General features: G+C 41.9%; 1 protein-coding gene across 1 annotated transcript in view; it reads right to left on the reverse strand.

The window, feature by feature from the left end:
- si:dkey-225n22.4 (collagen alpha-1(XXI) chain) overlaps positions 1–10,673 on the reverse strand; it is a 45,121-nt gene extending 34,448 nt beyond the window's left edge. Inside the window, exons 1-13 of the mRNA XM_068582149.1 lie at positions 10,595–10,673; positions 10,181–10,317; positions 9,814–9,933; positions 7,887–8,003; positions 7,517–7,703; positions 6,455–6,620; positions 6,143–6,365; positions 3,380–3,553; positions 2,778–2,855; positions 2,191–2,202; positions 1,938–2,027; positions 823–876; positions 660–713 (exon numbers count right to left, since the gene is read on the reverse strand). Coding sequence (XP_068438250.1) covers positions 660–713; positions 823–876; positions 1,938–2,027; positions 2,191–2,202; positions 2,778–2,855; positions 3,380–3,553; positions 6,143–6,365; positions 6,455–6,620; positions 7,517–7,703; positions 7,887–8,003; positions 9,814–9,933; positions 10,181–10,317; positions 10,595–10,673 — 1,491 coding nt within the window. The remainder of the gene's footprint in view (positions 1–659; positions 714–822; positions 877–1,937; positions 2,028–2,190; positions 2,203–2,777; positions 2,856–3,379; positions 3,554–6,142; positions 6,366–6,454; positions 6,621–7,516; positions 7,704–7,886; positions 8,004–9,813; positions 9,934–10,180; positions 10,318–10,594) is intronic.
- Positions 10,674–12,718: the final 2,045 nt, after the last annotated feature.

Consider the following 12,718-nt stretch of genomic DNA (forward strand, 5'->3'; position numbering starts at 1 on the left):
TGTGCAGTCTGTGGTAGCGCTCGCCCCCTTTGAGAAACACAGCAACAGCTTCATTAACAGCAATGCTGTTATCTGTTGAGCTAACACGTCAACAGTTAGCTTGCATAGTTAGCATGGTTAGACCGACGAGGGGATGAAGAGACATGTGAAGACAGCTCAAGCAGCGCATGAGCACTTACTATCTCATCATTTTTTTGTCATAATTTTTATTTATTTCTGGTCTTCTTTTTTTTCTGTCATAATTATGACTTCTTTTTTTCAGCGGAAATTACTTCTTTTTTTCATAATTATTATTTTTTTTGTCATTATTTTTTTGTGGCGGAACTGGGCTTCCATATAACTGCCCATTCACAGATTCACAGATGTTTTTGGCACTAACACCAATTGCCGATGAATGTTGATCCATATATGATGATACAGATTGTTTTTCTCTTGTAAAAGCTGTAGAGTGTCGGCAGAGCAAGAGACAAAGACACACATTGACGGATAATGTCTTAAAGAAAAAATATAAAGGTAGAATAAGACAGGGCCAAGACACTCATCAGAGTCAGACCAGCACAATCAGACACTTTGTCGTGATGAAATGCAAAACTATTCAAGTAGAAATCAGGACTTGCATTTTAGAGATCTGAAGCTGTTTAATGCAACTTATTCTGTACCTTCATCCCCAGTAATCCAGGAGGGCCGGATACCCCAGGTTTCCCATCATTGCCCTGGTGAGAGTTGCAAAATAAACTGATTATATCATGTGCATACAACTTGTAACCTAAAGACTGTTGACAAGGTGAAAAAGTACTGGAAAAAAAAGTGATAAGCACTTACAGGCTTACCATCAGGTCCCGAGGGTCCAGCGCTCCCTTTCTCCCCTTTGAAACCCTGAGACAGAAATCACAAAGGCTTTGATGGATGCATATTAGCCTGATTATCTGTTGGTCTCTCCAACATTTTCTTCCAGAGAAAAATGATCTTCAAAACTATTGGTGCCTTGCCATGACGGTACATCATATGAACTTGTGTGATTCCCTGACTTGTCCTTTCAGTGCTTCCCTGTAGGCCCTCCACCAACAGGGATAGGCAGCATTGAGCTGGGGGGAGCCAGGCACCAGAGAAGAAGACTGGGTCCAAGACGTACTAACCCCTGGAATTGCAGACTGGCTCTCGGGGCGTCGAATGTTTCCCACGCCTCTCTGGAGGGGACAGAACTGAAGCTGGTGTGGCCGCTAAAGCAGTATCAACTAGATATAGTCCAGCTCACCTCCATGAATATCACTGGTGTAGAACTAAACTCCTGGAGGGAGGCTGGACTCTGAACTCGAGCCTTCTCCGGAGGAGCCCAGGGTAAGAGTTGCCACCACATGAGCGCTGCTTTGTTGGACTTTTTCCCCACACTATTCCTGACTGTGAGAGAGGAACTCTCTCAGTGCTGTTTGTGCTTATGCAACAAACAGCAGCTGGGGATACCCTCCTCCAGCCTTCCTGGAGTCTCTGGGTGCCTTTGGGCTTTGAAACTCCTTGCATGGGTAGCAATAGAGACATTAACCTGGAGTGGGATCATTGGGGCTGCATGTCTGCTCTGTTGTTGGACGCCGGTGCTACTCATGTATCGGCCATAACAAACAGCATGTTCATGCAGAGGGGGTCATGAGTGTACCTCTATGGTGGAAACCGTCTCAGACTCAGTTAGTAAAACCAAAGCCAAACACAAACATTGAGGGAAAATTTGGTATATGCACGATGTCCACATCAATTACATCAAAATGTTTTTTAATAATAATAAAATAATAATATAGTATATTCACCACTGTGTGTAAATAATCACCAGTGGTTATAATAACCTTCAATATATAGTGATATCATGAGCATAATGTGTGTGTGTGTGTGTGTGTGTGTGTGTGTGTGTGTGTGTGTGTGTGTGTGTGTGTGTGTGTGTGTGTTACCATGGGCCCTGGCAGCCCACGCTGCCCCGGTGGTCCAACTACACAGTTGCAGTCTTCTTCCTCCACCGTGGCTGTTCGATTCAGAGGACACTGAGGTGACATAGAGAGAACGTCATGAGCACATCAACGGTATCACTCGTGAAAGTTGACAGTAATTTCCATGATGCAGTAATTTCAGTTTAATCAGGTGTGATATCACCTACAATGCCACTAATTTGTACCGCATTAGTAAAAATGTTCAGAAACGACTTACCCTTTCATCATCCTGTGTGGCATGAGAGAGGGGACAAGAGAAAAGCATCATGGGTCATTCTCATCATTGTTGCCTCTTATATGCAGCTACATACAGAAGTACAACAAGTGATATTGAATACTACACATTCTACTCCCAACTGGACTCCTGATCAGTGGCCCTATGAGGCTCTGGGTCACTTTCACTCATCCCACGCACAGTGACTTTTCAAAATAAACGTCTGTCTGCACAAGAAGTTAGGTTCAGGCAAAAGAAAACTAATTCTGGAAAAGTGGTTGGCGTTAACTCGACTGACTTGTGACTCTGATGACTAGTGAGGGACGAATGACCCACGAGAGCCTCGTGACTAAAGACACTAACGACTGACGTGATCAAAAAAGTCTGCTGGATGAAAGTCCTCAGTTGTTTTGACCTCATGCTATCCTCGTCTCGCGCTTCATGCTACGCTAGTAGCTTGACGGTCTAATAATGGAGCGAGTGGGTTTGTATTGGAGTTGGGTGAAAGCCCAGTGTGCTGTTGTTGCACACAGATGCTGAAAGGTGCCAGATGTTGCCGTGTCGTGGTGCAGCAGACGGTGAGGTCTCACCACAGAGTAGATCTCACAGGCGGTTTCTCTCTCGCTCTGAAGAGGATCACAGTACAGACGCAGCTTCTGAATCTCCACCTGAATGAAAAGGTCAAACGTAAGAGAGTATTTATGAAAACACTACATGTTTCTGTCGAAACCCCCAAAAGTATGAAAAATAAGACGCTGAAAAATAAAATGATGATGAAAGATGAAATAAAAGAGCAGATAAATAAAGTGTTTTTTTAAATTTTGGTAGAAAAGGTCAGTTATGCAGTTTTTCTTTCTTTGATCATTTACACATGTTTAACAATATCTGTGCTCTATAATGTGCCAATGCCTTGTTCTAACAATTATGTAACGTTAATATTGAAGAATAAAAGAGAACAACAATATTGCAATAGCCAAAGGACAGACGCTGGAATATTTGTTTGTATTATCATGATTTAACTGTCCTTATTTCAAATTGTCCATTTTATAATGTTGCTCCGTGCTAACATTCATGCACATATTTGCTATTTATAATAGTTTTTAATAATTTAAAAAATCCTGTTTGGGGTCCCCTGCACTTAGTTATTAAAGGAATGTGTTTCATTTCCTCTCTTGGTTGCGGTGGTACTCACAGGCACAGTGATGTCTGCTCCTCGTCTCTTAGCAACCTGTGTCTCTCCGTTGATGAAGATGGGCTCAACAGGTTCCAGCATTATTTCCTGGATCAGTTGATCGTCAAGGAAACCGGTCACCTGACGTGGTCTCACCAGGACTTTGAACTGATGCCACTTTCCATCGTACAGCGTCTGAGAGAAGGCACAGATATGTCGTCAATACTTGTTCTTTTCAAGGTTCTCTAGTCTGTACATGTACACTAGCGTTCAAAAGTTTGGGGTCACCCAGACAAATTTTCATTTTCTTGGCAAGTTCTGGCAAGGAATAGCCTTAATTTCTAAGAACAAGAACAGACGGGCGAGTTTCACATGAAAGTTCTCTTTTTCTGGCCATTGTGAGAGTTTAATGAACCCACAAATGTGATGCTCCAGATACTCAACCAGCTCAAAGGAAGAACAGTTTTATAGCTTCTCTCACCAATAAAACTGTTTTCAGCTGTGAGACATCACTGCACAAGGGCTTTTCAAGGGTTTTCTACTCCTCCATTAGTCTTCTAAGGTGATGATCAAACACAATGTACCATCAGAACACTGGAGTGATGCTGCTGGAAATGGGCCTCTATACACTATGTAGATATTTCATTAAAAACCAGACGTTTCCACCTAGAATAGTCTTTTACCACATTAACAATGTGCAGAGTGTATTTATGATTCGTGATCTTCATTGAAAAAACTGTTCTTTTCTTTGAAAAATAAGGACATATTTATGTGACCCCAAACTTTTGAACGGTAGTGTATGTTTTTCAAGGTTCTCTTATACAAAAAGCACTTCCTGGGAGTCTGTACGTATATAATAAGGCAACATTCCAAAGCCGCATGAGAAAACAATCGTTCATTTGTGAAACCTTCTTCCACTTATGCTTCCAGTTGTATGTGTGCATGTCAGAAAGGCTCAACATGTTCCCTAACTGCTCCACAAATAGTTACAACCGAGGTATTAAAAGACTCCTTCCTTTTCCCTTCTCAATCTTTTTTATTTTTTTAAAGCTCCAGCTATCCAGAGGCAGAGAGAGAAACAGAGCAGCAGTTGTTACACTGGGAGTGATCCACAGCCATCATTTCCAAATGACCAATCACAGGCTTCTACCGAGTGCCACATCAAATCAAATGTGTTAACATAATTACAACCCTGATGAACAAGCTCCGCTACAGTCAGTGTGTGAGGATGGAGGCTGGTGGTGCCTTTTGGAAAACAAGCAGCCGTCCTTTCCAATAACTACACATCCCCCAGCTAGTTTCCACTGGGCCAATCCAGTGGTTTAGAGGACATGTTTTCTTTGAGCCTGGCCTCCATCACATTACATCTTTCTGGTTCAGCTGTGTATTGAACTAAGATGAACATGATGTTGAAATAACTGCTAGTTTGGCTCTCTGCAAGCCGTCCATGTCAGGTTCATTCTCAGATTGGAAGAAACAGAGTGCACTCTAATAACACAATGGCTCTTTCACGGGCAGGAAAATATAAACGTTTTTCTCATATTTTTATACTTCATTATCCAATTTGAGGGGCTTACCACCGTGAGGATATTTTTTATGGTGCACTACATTAAGGCTGGTTCTTCTGTCTTCACTAAGGTTCTTCTGTCTTCACTAAGGTTCTTCTGTCTCTACTTTAAGGTTATTCTGTCTCTACTTTAAGGTTATTCTGTCACTACATTAAGATTATTCTGTCTCTACTTGAAGGTTATTTTGTCACTACATTAAGATTATTCTGTCTCTACATTAAGGTTATTTTGTCTTCACTAAGGTTATTCTGTCTTCACTAAGGTTCTTCTGTCTCTATTTTAAGGTTCTTCTGTCTTCACTATGGTTATTCTGTCTCTACTTTAAGGTTATTCTGTCACTACTTTAAGGTTATTCTGTCACTACATTAAGATTATTCTGTCTCTACTCAACATTAAGGTTATTCTGTCTTCACTAAGGTTATTCTGTCTCTACAATAAGGTTATTCTGTCTTCATTAAGGTTATTCTGTCCCTACGCTAAGGTTATTCTGTCTCTACATTAAGGTTATTCTGTCTTCACTAAGGTTATTCTGTCTCTACAATAAGGTTATTCTGTCTTCATTAAGGTTATGGTATTCTGTCCCTACGCTAAGGTTATTCTGTCTCTACATTAAGGTTATTCTGTCTCTACAATAAGGTTATTCTGTCTTCATTAAGGTTATTCTGTCCCTACGCTAAGGTTATTCTGTCTCTACAATAAGGTTATTCTGTCTTCATTATGGTTATTTTGTCCCTACGCTAAGGTTATTCTGTCACTACATTCAGGTTATTCTGTCTCTACATTAAGGTTATTCTGTCTCTACATTAAGGTTATTTTGTCTTCACTAAGGTTATTCTGTCTCTACATTAAGGTTATTCTGTCTCTACATTAAGGTTATTTTGTCTTCACTAAGGTTATTCTGTCTCTACATTAAGGTTATTCTGTCTCTACATTAAGGTTATTCTGTCTCTACATTAAGGTTATTTTGTCTTCACTAAGGTTATTCTGTCTCTACATTAAGGTTATTCTGTCTCTACATTAAGGTTATTTTGTCTTCACTAAGGTTATTCTGTCTCTACATTAAGGTTATTCTGTCACTGCTGAACAAAATTTGACTGATCAGCTGACAGAGAGATATTAAGCATGTTCACACATGGCCATATTGGTGAAAAAAGCATTTGCCATCACTTGGAGATCCAAGCCAGGAGCCGTGCTGGAACCCAACCCTAACACCAACCTGAAAGCCGGCTTTGAAGGTGACTCTCTGCTCCGCCCCTGTTCTACTGGTGGTGGTGAAGATGACAGTTTTGTCCTTCCCACTTAGTGTCACTGCCGCCTGGATCTCCTTATCCTTAGACTGTATCCTCCAAAGGTCAAAGGTCAGCTTGCTCGAAGACGCCTTTAGACGCAGGGTGGCTACGAACACGTAGGACGGAGGGAGGCCCTCTGGGAAGATGTCCCTAGTACAAGGAAGAAGTCACGCTACTAAATACAAACAATAGTTAGGAAAAACGTTTCTTAATTGCTCCATTTTATTGTAACATTCTACCTGGTACTCTCAGTAATGTCTGTAGAGGCAGTCAGACTGTATGCTGCCTCAGAAATCAGAGAGCCAGAGGTCTTCTTGGCCTTCTTGTGAATGTTCATGCCCAGCATCAGCTCAAAGCCTCTCTCATCACGGGATGCCACCGGGATTCGTGTTGGACACACAGACTCTGGAAAGAAAAAGAGTCTTCAGACAGCGAAGCAAACCTCTAATAAATATGCAAAAGCAATGTTTAAAATGTTTGGCTCAACTTTGTTATTTGGGGTTGTTGGATATTGACGATTGAAATGACTTTTTGATGCTGAATTTAAAATGAGCCAAAGGCTCAGCTTAACAGTGAACTGGCAGTGGAACGGTTGTTTATTCCACCGTCCTGTTTCTCCTCTATCGTGCCAAAATGTCTGCAGTTACGCTCTGCTTCCTTCTGCCTCGTCCTTTTCAGTGGGAAATGAAACTGACCTAACATAAGCTAACAAGGTACATTATTACGTGGTAATTGAAAACATTTGACTGGTCGATCAATGCGTTAAGTATATTTCACAAAGCAAGCATGACAACATTAGCATTCATTGGCAGTCCTGCTTTTGGCTGCATTTTGTCCAATATTTACTCACATTTTAGCTCTCCTTTGGCCTTCGAAGGTATCTGCTTTAGCTGATAGCTGATACATTTTGCGACTTTCTTTAATAGCTACAGTAAAATAAATTGGGAACTGTCTATTTTCTGTATGGTTGCAGATCAGTTAGCACATGTTTATCAGGCCTAATGAAGCTCACAGGCTAAATGAGAAGAAACTGCTCAGTCAGTCCCAACACATTATAAGGAGCGTAATGAGAAGAGGGAGGAGCCATCAGGTGCACCCGGCTCCAGAAGAGCCATTCACAATTCATAATGACCGGAACATAAACCTCTGTGAGTTGAATATTTCTATGTGACGTAACATTGAAGTTTTTCTTTCATGAGAATACATGAATTCGTCAAACAGAGCAGGGGGAAAACATCCCAGACCGGGGGATTGATGCCTGATGAACATGTCAAGAAGGTAGATGAACTAGATAACCATACCTTCACAGAGCTTTTGCTCCATGGAACCTTGAATACGTTCAATGGTCGTGTAATCTTCGGCATATAGGACATAGGCTGATGACGGTCTGTTGGCGATAGAGACCAGCTCCGAGGTGGTGATCTCACTGCCAACGCCGACAGCAAATACTGTGATACCCTGAGCTCGTGCCTCCATGCTGGCATCCACCTAGAGAAACACATGCTGTGGTGAAAATGAGCCTCTGTGATGAAGAGGCTGTCCATTAAGCCCCTGAGAGAGGGTGCATGCTGCAAGAGCAGTGTACTAACAATACAATTAACAACAGTAACGTGTTACCACCCCATGCTGGATAGTGGTTTCTTGCTGATGCACTTGAACGGTGACATTTACCACGTCATCCTGAGATTTGCCATCAGTGACCACGACAGCGATGCGGTTCTTGACCTGGCTGGTTCTCTGGGAGGAGGCGAACACGTGGTCCACGGCGAACTTGATGGCCCTGCCGGTCTGCAAGACAGCCAGAGAACAGTGAGGAGCGGTGGAGAGGACGGAGAACGCCCCGATGCTGTCAGGGACCACGTGTGTGTGTGTGTGTGTGTGTGTGTGTGTGTGTGTGTGTGTGTGTGTGTGTGTGTGTGTGTGTGTGTGTGTGTGTGTGTGTGTGTGTGCGCAATGGTGTGTTCACCAGTTTCCAGCCATCAACAGCTGCATCACATCAGAGTAACAATGACTTGTAACACATATAAATGCTTTTGAAAGTCTCTGTGGAAAGGTCAACCTGTCAGTCTGAGCTTGTGGGGTTTCTGTGGGGTTCATGCTGAGGACTGAAGCACTCAAGCTGCCTCTTTGACCTGCTTTGGTCTTAATCTGCCTCTCCATCACCGGCTGCTCCACCTCATTGCTGTCTTGTTGCTGGTTGTACTGGAAGTCGGGAGCTTTTCATAGAACATTTGATATGTATCTCTGTGTCATTTCTTCTGCCCGATGGACCAGGAGGTCATGAGTGCAGCAACCAGGTCACGTATGGGCAACGTGTTGAAATAATAATATACATCAATGTCAATAATCGCGAATAGACTTTGTGTAAAATATCAATACAAATAAGTAATAGAAGAATTATTCAAACTCTTTGTCAATAAATATAATTTTCAGTTTTTATTATTATAAAAACATAACTTTATCAGATATATGGTATAAACTAAATTATAGAAATTGACATTTTAAAATTCTCTCATTTTGAGGCTGTTATATTTCAGAGTGACAATTTTTATGATTCCAGAAGAATGTGTATCTTCATAATAACATGTTATTACATGCTGTCGTTTGTCAGCACCCTCTCACCATGCTACAAGCTAACGAGGCGGCTAATGCTCACGGCCTGAAGCTCCAGCAGCTTCTGGCTATAAAACATGCAGAGAGAAAACCGTCTGCTGCACAATAACCAAGAGAAACCAAACACAACGCCTCAGCTGAAGGGAGCTAGCAGCATGGAACAGGATTATTCTAGCACGTGTCTAGTGCTGCAGGTGTTTTAATAAGTTTAAAACTATTATTAGCTATCTGGGGGCAAGTTACTGTAGTCGTTAAAGCAAAGATAATTAATGAAAAGCAGACTGGGTGTCAGGAGAACAGGGTTCTTATACTTCCTGCTGATGCCTCACGTCTTCATCCTCAGAAAAAAAAAAGAATGCGCTAAAATATTGGTTCTCTAATAATTTAAATCAAAGATATTTATAGATTCCTCGAAATAAGGATTGTCTGACTTTCAGACATCTCTTTCCCAATAAAAATCTATGAGTCTATCATCACGCCACAGAACAGGAAATGGTAATTCCAGCGTTTGGTCTAATCGGCTTCAAAGCCTGGCACACCTCTTCCTGTCCTCCGCCTCCTCTTTGAAGTGTCAAAATGAAAAGAATGTGACATTATGAACTAAAAAGTGGCATAAAAACAGACTCCTTAAAAGGTTGAACTTTCAATGAAAGATGTATGTTATTATGAAAGTAAGAATTAATAACAAAATAACATTTCATAATCATTATTTGTTTTGCTAATAACTTTGATAATTTCACACTTTAATGTTGAATTCTAATGATCTATTTTAAACATTTCATTCCTGTGATTCATTAACACTGCCATGCTGTGTGTTTCCTCCCCTTTCTTCAGGTGATTTATTCATCAGTTCTTAATGTATCTCATTTGTCTTCACTTAGTGAAAGGAAGGAGCTCTATTTTTCAATTCAGAATTGTTATATATTTGTATAATACCATGCAAATCAGGCCAGATAAGAGGTGTAAAGAAAGCATGCCGCCCTGCCTGTGTGTTTCCTCCCAGGTAGGAGATGCTCTGAATGGCCTGGATGAGCTTCCCTCCACTCTGGTGTTTCCCCAGAGGAATCTCCAGGCGAGGCGTGTCGCTGTACTGGATCACAGCCACCTGCAGCAGATGACAGATAACTCATGTAGGTGTCGTGCACATTGACTGAAGCTCTGTGCCTCTTGGAACAGGCCCCAGTGGGGTCACACAATGCTGGTTTTCTATCAAAGATGGCAACCAAAGCAGGAAGAAAAGTGTTGATTTAACAGTGAGACAGTAATCAAACTGCAAGGTAACAAAAAATTGCAGCTAATTGTGAATGGATACAACAATCTCAGCACAAACTATTTCATATGGTGTATATTACCTGTGTGTAGTGGGAGCTGATGTCAAATTGGCTGGTGATGTTGATCAGCCACTGCTTTGCCGTTTCAAAGTCAGAGAAGCCAACACTCCACGAGCCATCAACGATGTAGACCAGGTCATTTACAGCTGTGCTGCAGCCTACATACACACACACACACACACACACACACACACACACACACACACACACACACACACACACACACACGCGCACACACACACAAACACACAAACACGCGCACATGCACGCACGCACACACACACACACACACACACACACACACACACACACACACACACACACACGCACGCACACACACACACACACGCAAAGTAATCAAAGACACATCTTCAAACTGCAAAGATAAACCTGATGTCAGACCAGAGTTGCTTGTAAGTGAGTCGCGGTCGCTACCTGCTCGGACGTTGTCCTCCTCTGCAGCCCGCAGGGGGCGCAGCAGCAACATTGCGCTCCAGAGTGACCACAGCAACATGACTCCGTGGGAGAGCAGTCTTCCTCGGTCCAGTTCAACTTTGCTGAATTAGTGTTGAAAACAAAAAGGATTTCAATAATGACCTACGAGCTTTTTCTCTGGCCCCATCAGGCTCCTTCTAGCTGACCAAAGCATTTAGTTGATAGATAATACATCCTAAAAAATGGACAAAATCTTATGACATGTTTTAAAATATGTTTTCTATGGGCCACTAGCAGACTCGTTTTCTACTGCAGGAATCACTTCAGTAACTCAGGAACTATACCCAAGTCTAAAAAGAGAGACTTAGTCACTGTGGCCCCCATGGGACCTTATTTTGGAAATAATATGTTTAGTAGGCTAATCAACAACGAAAGTCGCAACTTGTCAGAGATAGTTTGTAGTATTGTTTAGTTTTTGTGTTAAATTGATCAGTGAACTACATCTCAACACAGCCTTTACCTTGGCAAGCCAAGCAAAGTAACTGTTGAAGCCATAATGTAGTTTTGTTGTTTTCTTTTATCTTTGAGGGAAACTCAAAGTGACTGAGACTGAAGCTAAGCTAACAACAAACATTTAAGGCTCCATTACCCAGTCTGCTTCCGGCTAGTGTCCAGTCACAGGAATATGCAGGTGACCCCAGCAATCGCAGCTCATGCCCACATATACACAGAGAGCTGGCTCCATCGTGCATCCTGATTCAAGATGCACGACTCCGGTGGGATGAGAGGAGACCGCCTTTGTGATGACATCAATGATGCTTGGTTCTCTATCAAAGTGATGGCATCCTTCTTTTTCATGTCAATAAAATAGTTTGCATTCTTCTTGATGCAAATTCAAAAACTGCTCTACAGGAATGTGCTACAGTTTTTGTTTAGTTTTATCATGTTTCTTCTTCTTGCGTAGCAAATAACTTTCTGCATATAGTTTTTTTCAGCCCTCTTTTGCATAATGACAATACATTATACATGGATCCTAGATGGAAATTCAAACAAAATCCGCAAGAAGGACTTTTAGTTTCAACAGCCTCATTCCTGCCTTTAAGGATTTGATTGACGATGGCATTTAAAGAGTCATTTCACAGGAAGCTGAGCTGACTGATTTGTTCATTTGTTGACTTCTAATATACACTGTTCACTTGCAACTGAACACCTGTAACAGGTATTTCAGTGTGTTGTTAACAGAGGTCACTGACAACAACAGAATGGATTACAAACAGACAGAAGAGTTTTCTGGGGTCATTTGTCTCGTACAAAAGAAATGGTAAAATGCTTCTTACTGTGCCATGCGACACATGGTTGGTAGCGTGTGTGTTTTCTCCAGAGCGCTCCCTGTATTCATTTTGCAGCGCAAACATGGTTCCACTTACCACAAGGCTGGGCCGGAGAAAATAACAACGAGCGCAATATGCTGGGAGGGGAAAACAGAAATATATACGCATGGCAGAATGTGCTGGCAACGGCTTTAAAGACAGGGAAGGATCCGTCAGAGAGGGGAGGACAGACACCACAACCTTTCTTTACAGTCTCCTCTCTCTCTCTCTGACTTGTGTGACTTGCTATTATAGAACAACATTACACCAAGGTACTCCTACATGGATTCATTTGTTTGCAGTTATTAGCCCCCCCAAAAATTGGTTCACAGTATAAAGTAAATGATGCAATATGCAAAGACTGAAGTTGAAAAAATAGAAACACCTGTTCAGTATGGTTTCCTGCTCATCGAAATGAAATGGACTGTACTTCTACATCTATTTTCTAGTCTCTCATCCACTCAAAGCGCTTTAACACTACTTGTCATCATTCACGTCAAGGGGGTCTAAGGCAGGTCTAAGGAGACACCCGTCCATCAGGAGTAGCGGACGTTCACACACCATTGGCACAGCTCCAGGAGTAGTTTGGGGTTTGCACAAGGACAAATTGACATGGGCTAGAGGAGCCGGGGATCGAACCGCTGCAGGACAATCCTGCTCACCACTGAGCCACAATCGCCCACAAAGCGCATTAAAAAATACAATAAATGAATACATAAATATATTTAATAGCTAATATATTTGCATCACTGCC

This window comes from Clinocottus analis, unplaced genomic scaffold, assembly GCF_023055335.1.
Source record: "Clinocottus analis isolate CAN_PGR_092001 unplaced genomic scaffold, fCliAna1.0.p SCAF_18, whole genome shotgun sequence".
NCBI lineage: Eukaryota > Metazoa > Chordata > Actinopteri > Perciformes > Cottidae > Clinocottus > Clinocottus analis.